This window comes from Artemia sp. Qi Xiang Cuo, chromosome 16 (genome assembly GCF_049724085.1).
Source record: "Artemia sp. Qi Xiang Cuo chromosome 16, ASM4972408v1, whole genome shotgun sequence".
In the NCBI taxonomy this organism is placed as follows: Eukaryota; Metazoa; Arthropoda; class Branchiopoda; order Anostraca; family Artemiidae; genus Artemia; species Artemia sp. Qi Xiang Cuo.
In genome coordinates, this window is record NC_142809.1 from 27,541,149 (window position 1) to 27,560,548 (window position 19,400).

Here is a 19,400-nt window from a genome sequence, read left to right on the forward strand (position 1 = left end):
CATTTTCTTTCTGTTCCTCCTTTTTACTGGTAACAAGGGTAAAAGAGCTATTTCGTGTGATGCCTCAAGCAAGTGTAAAGGCCAATGGCCTATTTTATTGCATTATATTATTATTATTAAGTGATGCACTTACCTTGAATTTCATTTCAGCTGGCCCAAGCACGAGCTCTGACTCCATGAGAGGTCATGGTCCTAACACGTTGGAAGAGAGACTGATCAAGGAAAGAAGTAAAAGAGCTACCAAGAAAACGACCGCAGAAGAAGCAGCAAGGCTTTTATTGATACCTGATTGTGATTTAGATCTTGATATCTCCTCCGACGACGACGACCCAAACTGGGCACCAGACAATCCAGATCAAGAATTTCAACCTCTACGTTCTCTCAACTGTTATGGCAATGAAGACAGAAGTGATAAAGAGGATATTGACCACACAGACGACATCGCTTTATCAATGCTTGGCAGGTTCGAGTTAGACAATGGCGATGACACGGATCAATTCGATTTGCCTCTCCCGGGCTTGAATGACACAGCAGCGTCAAACAGTTCTTCAAGCACATCATCAACACCAGTGGCAACTTCTTCTGCAATGCAGTCGGCAACAGTTATTGCACCTGCTGAACCCTTTGTCCTTACAATAGCTAAGACAAATGCTCCTTCCCAAGCAGTGGCCGGTCTAGTAACTCCAACTGATTCTCCTCAGGTCACGGCAAAACCAGTAGCAAAAAATAAGTTAGCAAGGGAGGCAAAGCAATACAAGTGGATAAAAACGGAGCCCGAACCTCGAGATATTACCTGGAAGGGTTCTATGCCACACTATGACGAGGTACAAACGCCCCTTGATCTCTTCCGAATGTTTATCACAGAAGACATTCTTTCAAACATTGTGGACCAAACGAACCTGAATGCCATGAGAAAGAAAAATCTTGTTCTGAAACTTTCTCTTGAAGAGCTGCACAAATTTCTTGGAGTTCAAATGCTCATGTGCATTATCAAACTTCTGGCTATGAGAATGTACTGGAAGAATGGAATACAATATTCCCCGGTGGCTGATACCATGAGCAGAGACAGGTTCATCAGCTTGAATCTTTTTTCTACATTTTCGATGACACCTTAATGATACCGAAAGGGGAGGCTGTTTACGATAAACTGTTCAAGATCAGAAGCCTATATGACGCATTCATGGAGAATATGAAAAAAATAGACCCTGAAGAGATCCAAAGTATTGACGAACAGATGATCCCGTTCAAAGGAAGAATTGGATTTCGACAGTACTTTCAAGGACAAGCCCCACTCGTGGGGTGTGAAGGTTTTCACGAGAGCTGGCATCAGCAGAATAGTGTGTGACATAGAGATATATACAGGAAAAGGATCTGTTGAAATTTCTGAACTTGGCCAAGGTACTGACGGTGTCCTTCGGCTTGTAGAAAATCTGCCAAGGTTCATGAACTTCAAGCTGTTTTTTGATAACTTCTTTACTGGCATCGATCTCATTCACAAGCTTCGGGTTGAATATGGCATCGAGTCATGTGGTACGATACGCAGCAACAGAATGAGGGGCGCTGTTCTAGATACCGACGCCAACATGAAGAAGAATGGACGAGGGTCAGTGGACTTCCGCTTTGAAAGACATTCAGAAGTATCGGTAGTAAAATGGTAAGACAACAAACCAGTCCATTTGGCTTCGTCATACTGTGCAGTCACCTCAATTGATAAGTGTCAGAGGTGGGATGGCACAACACGGAAATACGTCGAAGTTGATCGCCCCCGAATCGTCCGTGACTACAACAAATCAATGGGGGGCGTAAATCTTGCTGACATGTTCCTGGAGCTTTACAGGACTGACATTCGCTCGAAGAAATGGTATATGCGGATTGTCTACTACTTCTTTGACATGGCTGTGAACAACGCCTGGCTGATACACCGCCGGCAGTGTAAGCAGACCAATGTTCAGCATATGTCTCTACTGTACTTCAAAATGGACATTGCTCGTGGGTTGGTTCTTACTGGCGTATCTAAAAGTCCTCGAGTTGGAAGACCATCCTTATTAGTGACGAAGCGCAATACGTCTACCTCGCGAGACGGGATGTCTTCGGAATCAATAAGGTTTGATCAGACCTCGCATTTTCCGGATACGACTGAAAAGGGAAGGTGTCGCTATGAGAAGTGCGTTAGGGGTGGAACCAGTCGAATCATGTGTTTGAAGTGCAAAGTTCGACTGTGTTTGAACTCAGATCACACCTGTTTCACAAATTTAGTATATCTAAAATAGTATCTGTATATACCTGACGTGACCATATGGTAACCATTCACAGTTTGGATTTGGAATGAAATAATTTTTTTTTAAAAATAAATATGTTCTAGTTGAACCTCCAGGATCACTCTGCTGTTTTCAGAATTTTTACGCAACTCCTTCTTGGTTCAGGTCTGAAAGGGTTAAAAATCTCTCGGGAAAACTTTAAAAATTATCACCAAATAATTAAAGAATATCACTATACGATAGGATATAATATTTCCCGGTACTTTCTCATTGTATGGGCCTCTAGGGTTAACCGCTGCAGAGTAGGCAATGATAAAACCCGTTTTTGACATGTTAACCGCAATAGACTAGGCAATGATAGCGTGGTTTGCATTGCGTATACGATATTAAACTGTGGCTTTTGGGGTTTAAGGGGGTGGGAAGGTACCTAGGTTATGTTAGGTTACGTATATAATATATGCTATGCTTTATCCCCCCCTACTGTGCAAATATATAGCCCAAATTTGTTTCTAAACCATTATATATTCATCCTATTTTATTTTATTTCATTAGCATTAACCAAACTTGACTTTTTAGTTTCATTACTGAAACTAACAAACTTGACTTTTTAGTTTTAGTTTCATTAGCCCATATAATGGGAAAGTACCTATTTCCCTTGTTCGTTTCAGGTTCAGCGTTAATATATGGAATATATATACATATTTATTCTTTTTTTTTTACCTGAATATCATGAATACCATGGTGATTTTATTATCAAAAGCTACACTGGGTTATATCTTAAACATATCAAAATCAATGCTCAATTGGCTAAGCCATCTGGCTTGTATCAGACGTAGATAGATAGATCATTTATTAGTGTATGAACCGGAAAACCGCTATTTCACATCTACAACTACAAAAACTGTAAAACACCAAAAAGAGATAAATAAACACAATAAAGACCAGAAAGGAGAGAAAAAAGACTACGAACTAAATAATAAGCATATCACTTTAGAAATTAACTATGAACATTGATCAAATCGGGCCGTATCAATAAAAAATTGAATCACTAGAGAACGAGTAAGTTTACAAACACTAAGCAAATACAAATCTAAAGGAAAGAAGATTAACAACTCATTTAAACAATTTATCAAATGCGAGCGAGAAAAAGAATAATTATTACATTTGTCTCGGACATCGACTGATTGTTTTGATAGGGCCTTCACAACCGTTAAAATGCAAATAAAACAAGCATGAGGTCAAAGCCCAGTTCAAATATTTATATTAAGCACAAAATTAACGCACGCACATAGTATTGCTTTTGCTGTGCTAGATTTAATCAGGGATCGAACGAGAGGGTGGTTTTTGGGGCACGTGTTCCCCCATAAAGCTGAAAGCTGCACCAATTACTGGTGTGGATGGGAAAAATTTCCAATGAGTGAGCCTAAGTTTCGCTGGCTCCTCCCCAAACATTGATTCTGAATCTGACCGGGCTTGATTACTAGAACTAATAGAACAACGTGTTAATATCTAATAGAACTTTTGTCTATTTCCTGTAAAAAGGTATTTTGTATGTTTTAGTTGTGGATTGTCATTGACTTACGCAAATTCCCACCCCCCCCCTCACCGACACTAGCATCATGTCTTGGTAGCATTGATATTTAGCCTCAAAGTAAAAATAAGCTATTTGCATATTGGGGGGGGGGAGGTGTATCTGGAAATTAATGCTGCCCGGTGTGTTAACTGTAAGACATGTATTAATTTTAAGACGTGGGAAATACATAGGACATGAATATCTTGAAACCTCGGATGTAAATTTTGAACTTCAAATCTGGTGAGATTTTCAACGACTCGGATAAAATGCTTCAACACAGCCGTCGAACCACCATGAAACATGACTGCGCAGAACAAAACTAGTCAATGCGAGCAGGCAGACATCCGACGCTAACTGTTAATAAATCAGACGAAGTCCAAAAGAGTATTTCCGTCAACTCATAGGGATCTTATAATTAAATTTCAAAAACTTAATAAGAAGCAAAATAGAAGATAGGAATTAAAGAATGGAAAAATATGTTTTGTGTGAAAAAAGTCTGGTCAATGATCTCCTCGCCTTATCGGTAACCCGGAAAAGAATTGCTTGCAGTAATTTGCAGGAGCTTAACGATATTGGGAAATCTTTTCCACCGGTGAATTCTATCGAAATAACCATCTTTACTATAAAAGCAAATAATTCCAAATTTGCTGCAAGAAACGGTATAATCTAAGAGTAACTTAAAAAGTTTAATAATGTTAAAAAAAAAAGCAAAAGACTTTGAAATAAAAGATTTACATTAAGGATGTGACCAGGGGGGACAGATATGCAAAAGGAAAGTTGTTTCGGTAGAGGTCTTTATTTTAGGACCTGGGAAGGTAGCCTGTGGAGCACCACAGGGATCTATACTGGATTTTATTATTATTATTATTTATTTATTTTTTCATTTTTTGATCCGATTAGGTACCACTTGTTGAGGTTGGTATAATCCTTTTTGCTGATGGTACACTTTTGCTTGTAGCTGCTCCATCACTTGATCTACTCTTTGGTAAAATGAGAATGATCTTGACTGAGTTTACTGAGTGTGTCGATTTTAATCTTTCGACGTTAAATTTTACTAATATCAATTACAGTTTCTTTTTTTTCAGACTTCTAGTATTGAAACTAATTTAGAACTGATAGTAAACGGAAATAAAATAAACAAAAAGTAGAGACGACAAAATACTTTGGTCTTTTTTAATATGAAAATCTATCATGGAAAGCTAAAGCCGTTTCTTTTTATTGTTTTAAAAAATAAAGTTGTGTGACAGAGTCAAACCTTAGCGTAAAGAGCGAGGCGTTGAGGAGGGGACAGCCCCTTCCATATACGGAATAATTTCTCTTCGTTTTAAGTTTTAATGTCGCTTTTTACTTTCAGTTTAAAACAACGTGTTTTTTTTCATTTAATTACTTTAAGGTTTCAGCACTCATACGTATCAAAATATCTATAAAAAAAAAACTTTTCACCTTCACAAGGAAATCACTTAACCCTCGTTTAAAATTTAGTTTAATTATAAGAGATTTTTTTATTGTTGATGGTATTCTTTTGATGATGCAATTGACACAATTGTTTGAAAATACTTTCTCTGTGAATAATTATCATCTGCATTCAAAGAAAAAAAAGGAAAAAAAAAGATCAAATTTTGAGACATTTGGCTTTTCGGAATGTCACGAACTTTTGGTAACTGTAACTACTAATTGGACTATATTTATTATCACTTATTTCTTTGAATATTGAATCGAAAAATAATTGTCTGTTCAATTACACAGCAATTTCTGCGCGCTTGCTGAGGCAATTGGTTTTTAGCTGAAGTTAACAATAATTTATTACGCCTCTTCATTCACAAATATGCTTTAATGTGAACAAAACAGTAATCTCAAACCTAAAAATGTAAATCCTGTAAAATTGAGTTTCATCTTCCACATACATATATGTGCTGCTATCTGAGAAATTAAACTTATGCATGATCTGAAGCTAAGAATTTGGTATTGTCTCACATTAAATTTTATTTTCTAAATAATGAAAGATCTTAAGCCGAACTGGCTAGCCATGACAAAAAAATAACAGAGAGAAAAAACTCAATGAAAAAAAAAACGACAAACGAGACTGCGGCCAGTGGAGAAAAAAGACGAAAAATTTAAAACAACGTGGATATTTCGCCTATATTAAAACAAGGCGTCTTCGGCACGAGAGAAAAACAAGAAGAACAAGATAAAAAAAACAACAAAAAACTAAAACTAAAAACAAATAAAACCACCACCAATAAAATACAATTGGCGCAACTAATCCAAGTAGGGAAAAAAAGCTGTTTGAGTTATTTCAGTGAGAACACCAAAGCAAGTGTTCTCACTCAAGTTTGAGTTGCTTTGTTGTTCTCACTTAAATAAATCTAATAGCTTCTTCTCCCTACGTGGATTAGTTGCGCCAATTGTATTTTATTGATGGTGGTTTTATTTATTTTTAGTTTTAGTTTTTCGTTTTTTTTTTTATCTTGTTCTTCTTGTGTTTCTCTTGTGCTGAAGACGCCTTGTTTTTATACAGGGGAAATATCCGCGTTGTTTTAAATTTTTCGTCTTTTCTCTCCACTTGTCGCAGTCTCGTTTGTCAGTTTTTTCATTGAGTTTTTTCTCTCTATTGGTTTATTTTCTAAATGAAAAAAAACAACAAAGAGAAACTTTTCTCTATTAAAAATAAAAGTTTCTTCGGAAAATATATTTCAGAATATTCGTAAAATCAGTAGACGGATGCCATGATATTCCAAGTGTTTCACTTCTGTGCGACCCAAGGGCGGATCCAGGATTTTTTTTCGGGGGGGTTTTACTAATTTTTGACTTTTTCGGGGGGGGGGGGTTACTAATTTTTTACTCAGTTTTCGACTAATTATACTGATTTTACCTAGGTTTTACTAATTTTCGACTTATTTTCAACTCGGTCAAAAATTTCGGGGGGGGGGGGGGGTTCAAACCGGGTAACAACCCCCCCCCCCCCCCCTGGATACGGCCTTGGTGCGACCCATTCTTATGCTAAGTGTATATGCTTCGTCTTACCTTTTTCATAGAAAATTCAGAAAACAAAGTTTTTCTAATGAAAGTAAAGAGCAAAGTTGACACTAAAAAGAAGAAAAATTACGGCTTCGCAGTTAATGCAGCATAAATCTGAAAAATTGTTTTAAATAGACTGTCTTGTTATGTTTCCCTATATTTTTAGAATTCTGAAAAACGAGTGTTCTATTGAAAACACAAAACCAACGCACCAAATAGGGTTAAGAGCAATAAAATCCTTAGGTAACTTGCAGAAAATAGAGACTAAATTTATAAAACAAAGCTCTCAATACACTTTTATCATCCATGACATCAACAAATTTTACCATACAATTTCGATTCCCAAAAATATCGAGCAAGCTTAGTTTTCAGCAAAGCGCTAGTTTTTTAAAAACTCCACAAATATAGAGAAACATCACGATCTAATTTATTTGAAACAGTTTTTCAAGCGTAAGTTGCACTAACCGCGACGTAGTAATTTTTGCTCGTTTGAAGCTTCAACTTTGCTCTTTACTTACGATGTGGGCACAATGTTTTATTTATTTTTCCTCCATACCCGGGCACTTCGTATCGAAGGAGTTGTCGTAGAAACTTCGAAAAGGGCTCATTCGATTGAAAATTGAAGTGGCTAGTGCCCTTTTTAATAGTCAAAAGTGATTGGAGGACCACTAGTCCCCCCCCCGCCACGCCCATGATTTCCCCAAACACATCCAATCAAAATTTTGAGATAGCAATTTTATTCAGCGTAGTTGATTTCCAGGGCAAAGGTTTTAAGTTATGCCAGGGGGCATATAAGGTTTTTAGAGAAGGTGTTGTCGTAGAAACTTCAAAATAGGATCATTCGATTGGAAATTCAAAGGGCTAGTGCCCTTTTTAATAGCCAAAAGTGATTGGAGGGCAACTGCCCCCCCCCCACTCCCATCATTCCCCCAAACACATCGAATCAAAATGCTGAGATAGCCATTTTGTTCAGCGTAGTTGATTTCCAGATAGAATATATATTTTTGAGGAGGACCCTTCCCTACAACCCTTGGAGCAAGGGTTTTAGGTTATGCCCTGGGGGCATATAAGAACGATGTTGGCACATTTATTATTTTTTCCTTTAGAGCAGGGCATTTCGTATCGAAGAAGTTGTCGTAGAAACTTCGAAAAGGACTCATTCAATTGGAAATTAGACTGGCTTGTTCCCTTTTTAATAGTCGAAAGTGATTGGAAGGCAACTAACACCCCTTCCACGCCTACCATTTCCCGAAACACATCTAATCAAAATTTTGAGATAGCCATTTTGTTCAGCGTAGTTGATTTCCACATAGATATTGTGTATTTAAGGAAAACACTCCTCCAAAGCCTTCAGGGCAAGGATTGTAAGTTATGCCCTGGGGGCATATAAGGTTTTCATAAAAGGCGTTGTCATAGAAACTTCAAAAAAGGCTCATTCGTTTGGAAATTCAAAGGGCTAGTGCCCTCTTTAATAGTCAAAAGTGATTGGAGGGCAACTAGCTCCCCCCAAGCCCACCATTCCCCCAAACACATCCAATCAAAATTTTTAGATAGCCATTTTGTTCAACGTAGTTTTAAGTTCTGTAAATTAGGTTTTTGAGGATGACAACTCCCTCACAGCCCTCAGGACAAGGGTTGTAAGTTATGCCCTGGGGGCATATAAAGTTTTTATAGAACGCGTTGTCGTAGAAAATTCAGAAAGGGCTCATTCGATTAGAAATCGAAATGGCTAGTGCCCTTTTTAATAGTCGAAAGTAATTGGAAGGCAACTAACACCCCTTCCACGCCCGCCCATGGGCGCCCATAAGCTGAATTCCAGGGGGGGCAAACTTCGTCTAATTGCTACTTTTAATGCTATATAATAGAAATCTCAGAACAAAAATATAAAAATAAGGCAGCATCATTCAGGCAGGGGGGGGGGAAGAGCCCCCCTGCCCCCCCCCCACCCCCCATATGGGCGCCCATGCGCCCACCATTTCCCCAAACACATCCAATCAAAATTTTGAGATAGCCATTTTGTTCCACGCAGTTAAAGTTCAGACTTATATGCCCTGGGGGCATATAAGTTTTTATTGAATCTTTGTCGTAGAAGCTTGAAAAAGGGCTCATTCGATTGGAAATTCAGAGGTCTAGTGCCCTTTTTAATGGTCAAAAGTGATTTAAGGGCAACTAACCGCCCTCTCTTGGCCACCTTTTCCCCAAAAACATCCAATCAAAATTTTTAGATAGCCATTTTGTTCAATGTTGTGGATTTCCAGATAGAAATTATGTTTTTGAGGCGGACACTCCCCCACAGCCCTCAGGGCAAGGGTTGTAAGTTATGCCCTGGAGGGATAATAGGTTTTTATAGAACGCTTCGTCCTAGAAACTTCATAAAGGGTTCATTCGATTGGAAATTAAAATGGCTGCTGCCCTTTTTAATAGTCGAAAGTGATTTGAAGGCAGCTAACACCCCTTCCACGCCCACCATTTCCCCAAACATATCCAATCAAAATATGTAGATAGCCATTTTGTTCCACGCAGTTTAAAGTTCAGGAAATTAAACCTTGGAGCAGGATACTCCCCCAACAGTCTTCAGGGCAAGGATTATAAGTTATGCCCTGGGGGCATATAAGTTTTTATTGAAATCTTTGTCGTAGAAACTTTAAAAAGGGCTCATTCGATTGGAAATTCAAAGGGCTAGTGCCCTTTTTAATGGTCGAAAGTGGTTTGAGGGCAACTAACCCCCCTCTCACGCCCCCTTTTCCTCAAACACATCCAATCAAGATTTTTAGATAGCCATTTTATTCAACGTAGTTGAAAGTTTTGGAAATTGGGTCTTTGAGGATGACAACCCATCCCCCCCCACAACCCTCAGGGCAAGGGTTGTAAGTTATTCCCTGGGAGCATGTAAGGTTTTTATAGAAAGCGATGTTGTAAAAACATCAAAAAGGGCTCATTCAATTGAAAATTGAAAGGGCTAGTGCCCTTTTAATAGTTGAAATTGATTGAAGGGCAACTAGCCCCCCTCTCACGCCTACCATTTCCCCAAACACATTCAATCAAAATTTTGAGATATCCATTTTGTTCAACGTAGTCGAAAGTTCTGGAAATCTTTTAGGATGATAACCGCATCAGAGCCCCCAGTGCAAGGGTTGTAAGTTATACCCTCGGGGCATATAAGGTTATATATAAAGTTTTTGTAGAAATTACAAAAGGGGCTCATTTGATTGGAAATTGAAATTGCCTTTTTTAATAATCGAAAGTGAGTGGAGAGTAATTAACCCCCTCTCACGCCCACCATTTCCCCAAACACATTCAGTCGAAGTTTAGAGATAGATTTGTTCAACGTAGATGAAAGTTGTGGAAATTATATATTCAAGGATGGCACCCCCCCCCCCCCGAGTCCCCAGGGCAAAGGTTGTAAGTTATGCCCTGGGTGCATATAAGGTTTTTAATGATAGAGTTGTCGCAAAAACTTCAAAAGAGGCTCGTTCAATTGAAAATTAAGAGGGCTAGTGCCCTTTTTGATAGTTGAAAATAATTGGAGGGTAACTAACCCCAATCAAAATTTTCAGATAGCCATTTTTTTCAACGTTGTAGAAAATTCTGGAAATTAGGTCTTTGAGGATGACAACCCCCCCCCCCTCCTCTGCCCTCAGAGCGAGGCTTGTAAGTTATCCCCTAGGGGCAAATAAGGTTTTTATTGAAAGCGTTGTCGTAGAAACTTCATAAGGGCTCATTTGATTGGAAATTGAAAGCGCTGTGCCTTTTTTAGTTGTTGAAATTGACTTGAGAAAGACTACCGCCCCTCACACGTCCACCATTTTCCCGAACACTTACAATCAAAATTTTGAAATAGCCGTTTTGTTTAACGTAGTTGAAAGTTCTGGAAATTAGGTCTTAGAGGATGACAACCACCCTCACAGCCCTTAGGGTAAGGGTTGTAATTTATGCCCTGGGGGTATATAAGGTGTTCATAGAAATTGTTGTCGTAGAAACTCAAAAACGGCTCATTCGATTGGAAATCGAAATGTTGTTTAGACGAGGGCACTTTGTATCAAAGGAGTTGTCGTAGGAACTTCGAAAAGGGCTCATTCGATTGAAAATAGAAAGGGCTGATGCCCTTTTGAATTGTCGAAAGTGATTGGAGGGAAACTAATCCCCCTCACACGCCCATCCTCCTATTTGACTTTATGTTTAAAAACTAAATTTTGCCATAAGATTAAATCAAAATGCACTGTGTAATTACTAATTCCCAATAAGGCATCTCAGCAGTATCCCATGAACGACTGAGGGCATTACGTTCAAACTTTAGGGGCTGCTTTTGCTCTTAATATTTAACCAAATTAAAATAGCGTAAGTGTATCCATGCTATCAACTAAAGTAAACAGATTTTTTTTTTTGGGAATGGTATAAAGTTTTCCATTTCAGGTCAACTAGACGAGGTATGAAACTAAATTAAACACTACTATTTGTGTTCAGATTTTTAAATGGGTGTATGTTGTTAAAAAATGCTTAAAATTTTTCTCCAGCATACAAATATCAGGCCGAACTATAAAGTCTTAAAAAAAAACAAAAAGATTTAAAGTATTACTTTATTTTTCCCTGAAAAGACTATGCCCATATAAAACGAACAGAAATTAATTAAAAAACTTTTTCCACAAAATAAGTTTTTCAAAGAAAAGCATCGATAAATAAATGAAACCTAAAACGAACAGAAATTACAATAAATAACTGAGTCAATCTCAAAACGAGCAGAAATTTAAGTTCGGCTCAAAGCCCCTATGCCTACCCAAGGCCAGAACATAATTTACACCTTACTGAAAAAAATACAAATGAATGTGCATTGTCAGTTTAATATACATATACTGATATCTAGTAATCAAAATGTTAATATTATTTGATTTATTAAAGCTATAAAAGTAAAAACATTTATACATTTATCTGGATACGGCGCTGCAAGTATGATAAAATCGAAAACCTAAAAAAGTGTGCAAATTAAAATAGCATTAGGGATGTGCTTTATTTATTCTATTATTCTATGAACCTGATCAATACGTTCCGTATTATGAAGGGCTTTGATGATGTGAACTGGGCTGACTTCTCCAAGCTTAGTAATTACTCAGCAACTCGACAAAACTTTTATAAACTGTATCAGCCGCGAATGTACAAGAAAATAGGTCCTTTATTAACCGAGCAACAAAACTTTGGAATAGTTTACCTGATACCGTAGTTTCTGCGCAAACGGTGCAAACATTTAAGAGTGCTCTCGTTGAAACCGAGTTGTATGAAAAACATTTTCTGTAATATAGTTAGTTGTATTGTTGTTTTACTGAAGAATATTTTTTGTTTTGTTTTTGTTTTGCAATGTTGCTGCTGAGTTGTCATTTCTTGCATTTGTACTGCGACAAGCCTATGGCTTTCTCCTGCGTTGAATAAAATAAATAAATAAATTTGTTCTTTTCAGGATTCTGAAAATGTCTTTACGACCAACGCCATTAAAAAGTGTACTCCAGTGCCGCGACCACGCAGTAGCCTTCCTCCAAGAGACGCTAACGGGAAGCCGCCATTATGGAATAAAAAAGAAGAAAAAAATGAAACTAACGTACGAGCAAAAATTGCACTTTTTTCAAGTGATGATCAGACTAGATTAAGTCCCATTAATTTATCTCGAAGTCCAGGTGCTGATTCACATTTGCAGATATCAGCACCTAATCACACAGACCTATCTAAATCCTTTGATAGTTTAAATACCGCGGAACATGTAAAGCCAGTTTTATTATCCCCAGGATCCTTTAAAACAAGGAGATCCCTACAAGAGAAGTCTCAAAGTTTGTTAGATGTCAATAACGTCACATTACCACGCAGGTCACCTTCTATCGAAGTAAATCGTAATAAGTTTTCACAATTACTAGAATATCGACAGAAGAGCATGACAAAGCTGAAAGGCCTTGTAATACCTAATATTGACACGTTGCCACAGACCAGCTCTCCTAAACTCAACTTACCTGAGATCATCAGTAAAGATTCAATACTAGCACAAGATAGTGTGAGTATAAAACATGAACCAGACCCTCAGAAAAGTCCACTAAACAATGACGCGCCTCACAGAAGTAATATTTTCAAATCTCAGCTTTCACATCTCAGTTTAAACGACTTTAGAATCGGTGAAAGAGATATGGAAACAGATACCGACTCAGCTGTGTCATCAAGTCGTTCGTCTCTAAGTTCTGCTCCATCCCCTCCGCTTGTGAACTACTCAGGGTCACTAAAAGAAAAAGAATTGCCTAGAGTATTAAAAGCAGACAGCATTGAGGCCTTGAACAGAAGAAATGTTCTTGAATCCGCACGATTCCGAAAGGGTGCTAAAGGTGATGATATTCCTCCTTCTCATCATTTTCAACGTCAAGAAGTATCCACTCCTCAAAGAAAAGAAGTGGAAATTAGATTTGCGTACGTTACTGACTGTGATAGTGCAGATAAGTCATGTCAACATTTGCACAACGAGACTTCAACAAGGCCTTCAAAAGACGGGCTAGTACCCCCTATCCCATCTAAACGCAACTCTTTGGCAAAGTCTACGAAGGATTATAATAAATCTATAATTACTTCTTTCGATGAGGTTGATAGAAAGGGGAGCACAGACGGTTACTACAGAATAACAAGAACATCATCATTTTCGAGAGTCGAAGACAATAGAACTTATTTTTCAGAAATTTCGCGCGTAAAAACGGGAAGAGTTGAAAGGGCTTCTTCCTTTTCCAAAAAAGAGGATAAAGCAGAAAAACTATCCCCATCAACTTCAAACCAATCTTTAAACACAAGGAAGGCTTCTCTTGAGTCTTTGAGCTCCTCAAACACATATACACAGAATAAAATATTAAGACCGATTGGTAGTTTAAAACACTTACAAAACCCTTTTAATTTAGAAACTAAGCGACAATCCTCTCCTAATGCGATAAGTCCAATGAATAGGAAGTCTTCCAGTGGTTCTATCAGCCCAATTGAAACTAAAATAGAGGGAAGAAGGGCGTCTTTTGCCAGAGAATATGTTGATAGCTCTCCAAAAATCGGTCAAAAGACTGACAATCCGATGAAGACCAATGAAAATCTTCAAAAGACCAATTATTTTCACAATAATGATGTATCTGAACCTTCCACCCAGTATGGAATTCAAGGGGGAAGCAGCTCAGCCACATTCAAAATGAAAGAGGCTCCGTCTCCTACGAGCATAAGAGCACTCACTCAGCGCTTTGAGGCCATAACAACCGATAAACTTTCCAAGACCGGAAAACCGCAAGATAATAAACTGACATCCGTAAGTGATATAAAACGAGCTTTTGAGAAGGCAGAAAAATCTCTAAATCATGATGATGACATTGGTGGACACTTTTCAGTTAAGTCTCCTTCAGATTCACTGAGGAGGCATCAACAACCTCACGGGATATTTTTGACAAATACCAACATTTATTCGGCTCATATGAGGATGTCTTCAATGGATTCTAGTACAAGCGAGGATACCAGCCTTTCAAATAGCAATCACGGTTCTGGTAAATATTACCTTCCATTTTAATGGCTAGGTCTAAATCATCCTTAATCATTCTTACAGCTATTCCCTTTTTCCATTTTAAAATGTGTCTTTCTCTTGTCTTCGATCCAATCTAAAAGTGACTTACATTCTTCTTAATGCTTTCTCAAGCCAAAAATAAGAGGAAACTTTTCGTTGAACAATGCAAGTGCATAAGGCATTAACTAGGGTAAAAGGAGGTATTCGAATTCACCCCCACCCCCACCAAATCGGTATAAAAGAAAGTTTCTACTACTTAATGGCTGATAAAGATACAAGATGCTGACTTTTCAATTAGTTATACCCTCCCTCGTTTGCCCCCCTCCTTTTGGCTCTGCTAGTGCTCTAGAAAGACGCGTTGCTTTAAAAATAACGAGGAACAGCTTAGCATCTAAGTCTTTGGAGAATTGAACTATTGAAAACGATACCTTTGACAGTTAAAAGCTTTTTATTTTACTATGTTTCACTTATTCGTCTGTGGCTGTTCAGCTCCAAAGACAAGTCACGATTTAAGGTATTTTGTAATAAAAGTTTGACATTGGTGTTTATATTTGTGTATAAAATCCGTAGAAAATGACAATAAGAGATATCCAAAGGCACATGTGCAAGAATTCATTTTGACGGATGGGGGGCTACAAATTTTGTTAAAATAGCAAAAAAAACTTTCAGAAAGATAGGAAATTAAAAAAAAAGCATCATAAGACCGTGAGATTCTATGAATAAGCCCATAGCTCCCCCTCCACTGCACGGAGTTTCATACTATATTTGTTTATTGTTCAATATCCCCACTTTTTTATTTGATGCTTGTTTGTTCAACTCAAAACTTTTTTGCTTATGTATGTAAAGCGTTTGGCTGTATAAAGCGTTTGACGCTATCTGATATTGTAAGACATGGTGTCCCCCTTCCCGTCTTATTTGATATTCCTTTCTTTTCTGTCTACGAGACATCACTTTATTCCTTATCGGGGCTGTACTACATGCTGTTCTTTTTTCGGTGTACTGTTGTCGTCTCTAGAAGTCCCCCAGTGCTCAAAGACTGGGTCACCATATCGGATCTGTATGCACTTCTAATTTAAATTGTGCTTATGAACAGGTTGTGTTAGCTACTTGTCCCACAACACTCAATATGCTACTCAAAATTCGTCAGAGTTTTGCAGCTGATCATGATATTATTTTCAACCCCAAAGAGTAGGGGGTAGTTTATTGTAGGCTACTCATATTCTTTGTTCGACCCTGCTTGGTGCGTCTGTTTTTGCCCGTGGCTTGCTTGGGCATCCCTTTAGTAGATTTTATTCTTATGATTTGCCCTTTTGTGCGGAAATTCCGTTACCCTCTTCTATTTTTAATGACTCTATGTTTCATGAAGCTTTAATGAAAACTGAGCTTGCTTGAGTTTTTTTAGAGAATTATAATTCTATGTCGATATCAATAACTTTTAGCCTAAAAGTTATCGATATAATTGTCGGTGAAAAAATTACTGAGTCTTAAGAAATAGTCTTTTATTTTCTGCAGGTTAAACGTGGAGTTTTCGGCTCCTAAGAGAACGTCCTTTTTTGGTCGGGTTTGTAATTTTTTTAGTGAAGCGCTAGTTTTTTAGAATTGCAGTGATATTGGAAAATATCAAGGGTCGAATTATATAGGCTGGTTTTGTAGATGTAACTTGCGTAATCTGCAAGGCAATAATTTTTGACTGTTTCAATTTCGCTCTTTACGTCCGTGAGAAGCACTTCCTTTTTTTCCGAATTGGTTTTTGCTCATTTTGATTTTTATTATAAGTATGTACTGTGTACATACTTATTATGTACATACTTATTATGTACTGTGTACATACGTATTATAAGTTTTGTAAGGTACTGTGTACCTTACAAAAAGATTTTTGTTTAGTTTATGTGATGCAACTCAAAAAATGATTTTTGTTACGACAGTTAATAAAGGTTTTACTTCCTCCTTTCCTTAGACTTTCTCACAAGAAGTGTGCAACTTTGTCGTATAACTAAGGAGTCCGAATGGTAGGCCTATGTTGTCACCGGTATCTTTGAGTATTCGGACAAAATAAGTTAAAAGATGAGCAAATTTTCGTGAAAATGAAAAAAAAACATAAGACATTTTTTCATTTGCCAGTTTCTTCTTCAAAGCGCGTTTTTTGTTTTCGTTTATTAAGGGGATCTGAAGGGGGCATACAAAGGGGGATAAGGACTCTTGACCACGGATGTTACAATGGTATCCTTATTGGCTTGTTGGTAGCTTCTATTCGAGCCATTAAATATATCTGCGATCTTGCGGTAACCTGCGAGCCCTGGAAGAAAAAAGAAACAGAAATAGATAATGAGATGCCGGCTAAACATGCAAAAAAGCGAGTTTCTTCCTTTTTAATATGGGAGGCTCAAAACCTCCAGCTAATGGTTTTAAACGAATTTGTATTTCCCGCCATTTTGACCCCCTTCGGGTAAAAATTTATGTTTTGTGGTTCAGAAAGGCAGAACACGTTACTTTGCTTTGGCACGATCTCTTTTTTCTTTTTTTTTTACTTAAAAAGGTCATCATCTGCTGATGATCGATCGATAAAATTGGTATTCCACGCAGCATTCATGTCATCATCCTCTGACAATTTATGATAAAAGATAAAAAGATCCTCCAGAGGCAGTAATGACCCATAGGGCGTCAAATTGACGTTTAAGTTGCTTCTGTTTTTTTTTAGCCTATCGCTCAAAGATAGGCTCAAGAGTGAGCCTATCGCTCACTCTTGCGGCAGGGGGGGGAGTGATCCCGGGGCTTCGTATTGTCGCTCATCCTTGCGGCATCGGGAAGCGATCTTGACTTCGTATTCGTTTATCATTCAATCCACTGTGCTACCGCAGGATGACGATTTATAAATATATGCAGAACTCATTGCGACATTCATGCCTTGTTATAAGGCTTGATCTACTTACTGTATAGCAGTTTTCAGTGGCGCCAATTCACGAAAATGTAGGGGGGGGCAAGGATTTTTTTCGATTTTTTTTTAAAATTAAGATGCAAAAAAAAAGAACAACATTTAGCAAACATAACTAAAACAGGGGGTAGCGGCGAGGTCGCTGCTTGGCAAAATCGTCCTCCTCTTTTTCAAAAAACCTCCTCTTTTTCAACGGCCATTATCATGAGATCACTGAGTCTGTCATTTCCCATCGTCGATCGCAGATAGTCTTTCACACGCCCTAATGCCGAGAAGAATCGTTCATTACTGGCAGTGGTCACAGGCAAAGTAGCAACTAGCTTCATCAGTTTTAGCACTGCAGAATAGGCAACTGGGAGGTCGGATAATATTTCGATAGCTCGAAGAAGATCCATTTTTGAAATATCACTTTTTGACAGATCCAGCTTTGCAAGATAAAGTTGGGATTCTATGGCATGGTCATCGACACCGAGAATCACTTGATAATGACACATAACTCTTTCCACTTTCGAAAGTTCGAGAAAATTGGAACTTGATGGGTCGAAGGCAGATAAAGCGTCGAGCAGAGGCATATTCTGCATGAAACATTGGTCCATCTCACTCGTGAAACGGTCTATTACCTCAAAATACAGATGTTTCCAGGAGTCTGATTGAGCTGGCTGACTGATATTGCGTTCACCGGTGGTTGAGTTTGAAAGGAAGCCTTTGAGACGAATGGAAATAGCTTGACATCTCGTGCTTTGAGCACTGGTTTTAGATTGTGGAGATTTAGGTTCCTGGATATCGTGTAAAGCCAAGAATTCGGATATGTTTTTGCTTCAGTTGTTCTATTTGTTATCATTTCTCAGCTTTTGGAGTGTCTCATATGTCCCAGAAATTAGTGCAAGTGCCTTATAACTCAACAAACTTCCGGATTGAAGTTGCTCTGATAAACAATTTATAATGACTAATACTTTTTCCATTATGTGTAAAGTTGAAACAAAAGAGGCTGAGTTGATTTTGTCCAGTAGTCCTTTTGCTTCACACGCTGCCTCGCCGTTGGAACTATCGGAGACTGCAGCAAGCACATCAGCAATACCATCAAATCTGGCCTTCACCTTCGAAATAGAGCGGACTGCGTAAAACCAGCGAGTCTGGACGGTCCTCTCTAGCTCCAAGACGTTTTGGCCGCTAATACGCTGGGATTCCACAAATAGCTCGTGTCAAGTATTGCTGCATGATATAATTGTATAAAGTCTTTGCACCACAGAAAAAAATTCTAAAATTTTGCTTATATTTTTTTGGCAGTCAGTCAAAACCAAGTTCAATCTGTGGGTGTGACAGTGTACATAAACTGCATGAGGCATCTTCTCCCTAAACTTTGCTTGAACTCCGTTAAATTCCCCACTCATAACGGATGCGCCATCATAACATTGGGCAATGCACAGCATCGAATCTACACCAAGCTTTTCTATAGTTTCACAAATCGAGGTGGATAAGCTCTCGGCGTCTAATTTGTGCATGTGATAGCAGCCCATTGGTCGCTCCACTACTTTTCCATTTGATATGTACCTGAGTAGGATCGCTAATTGTTCTTTCCTAGAAACGTCTTTTGTCTCGTCGACAAGAATAGCAAAGTAATTAGCTGATTTTACTTCTGAAATAATATCTTGGCACAAGGCATTTCCTATCAGTGTAACTGCGTCATTTTGGTACTGATTACTGCAATAGTGACCATATCGGCGCTGTAACTTGGCCTTCAGCTTTTCGTCGCCGTTAGACATTTCCTCCATCAATTCAACCAAATTACCCCGGTTTGCGGATGTTTCTGATTCGTCATGACCCCTCAAAGCAAGACCCTGGCGGCCAAGAAAGCAAATAACGCGAAAAATGTACTTCACATGATCTCTATTTTCCTGAACCTCTTGAGATCTGGATTGAATTATGGCATTCGCTATAGATTTCGAAGTATCAGTACTCATTATCTTAAATTCCGTCCATGCTGACATACAATGCCTATGTCTTTCAGAACCATCATGTTGCTTTAATACAGCAGAACTGTCTTTCCACTTGCAAAATCCTGACTCAATG

General features: G+C 38.2%; 1 protein-coding gene across 3 annotated transcripts in view; it reads left to right on the forward strand.

Annotated features, from left to right (window-relative positions):
• The window catches only part of bbg (PDZ domain-containing protein big bang), a 309,605-nt gene that overhangs the window by 206,702 nt on the left and 83,503 nt on the right, over positions 1-19,400 (forward strand). For all 3 annotated transcript variants that reach the window (XR_016143110.1, XR_016143111.1, XM_089102679.1), the window contains exon 8: positions 12,299-14,381. Coding sequence is in view for 1 of the 3 variants with exons in the window: in XM_089102679.1 (XP_088958805.1) it covers positions 12,299-14,381 (2,083 nt within the window). In the remaining 2 variants the exon portion in view is untranslated. The remainder of the gene's footprint in view (positions 1-12,298; positions 14,382-19,400) is intronic.